The 297-nt window shown below is 71.0% G+C and overlaps 1 protein-coding gene across 1 annotated transcript in view; it reads right to left on the reverse strand.

The window, feature by feature from the left end:
* GGA2 (golgi-associated, gamma adaptin ear containing, ARF binding protein 2) overlaps positions 1-60 on the reverse strand; it is a gene marked incomplete at its 3' end in the record, with an annotated part of 13,979 nt that extends 13,919 nt beyond the window's left edge. Inside the window, exon 1 of the mRNA XM_010152361.1 lies at positions 27-60. Within this exon, the coding sequence (XP_010150663.1) occupies positions 27-60 (34 nt within the window). The remainder of the gene's footprint in view (positions 1-26) is intronic.
* Positions 61-297: the final 237 nt, after the last annotated feature.

Here is a 297-nt window from a genome sequence, read left to right on the forward strand (position 1 = left end):
GCCCCGCTGTCCCCAGCCCCCCTCACTGACCCACCGCTCCAGCTCCCCGGTGCCGGCCATGGAGTCTCGCTCCGCTCCGCCCCGCCGTGAGCAGGAAGCGGATCCACCCGCCGCTGCCCCTTGCGTGTCGCCGCTCGCCTCCGTGGGAAGCCCACGTGAGTTTTCGTGGCGTGGAAGCATAACTGCGAGCGTGGGTTGGCCCAGCAGAACATCCCCCACGCGCACACCCCCCCCTACGGCTGCTCCTCCCCTCGCTGGCGCGCACACCAAGCACGCCCCAGGGAGAACGGGATCACA

This window comes from Eurypyga helias, unplaced genomic scaffold, assembly GCF_000690775.1.
Source record: "Eurypyga helias isolate BGI_N326 unplaced genomic scaffold, ASM69077v1 scaffold19785, whole genome shotgun sequence".
Lineage (NCBI taxonomy): Eukaryota > Metazoa > Chordata > Aves > Eurypygiformes > Eurypygidae > Eurypyga > Eurypyga helias.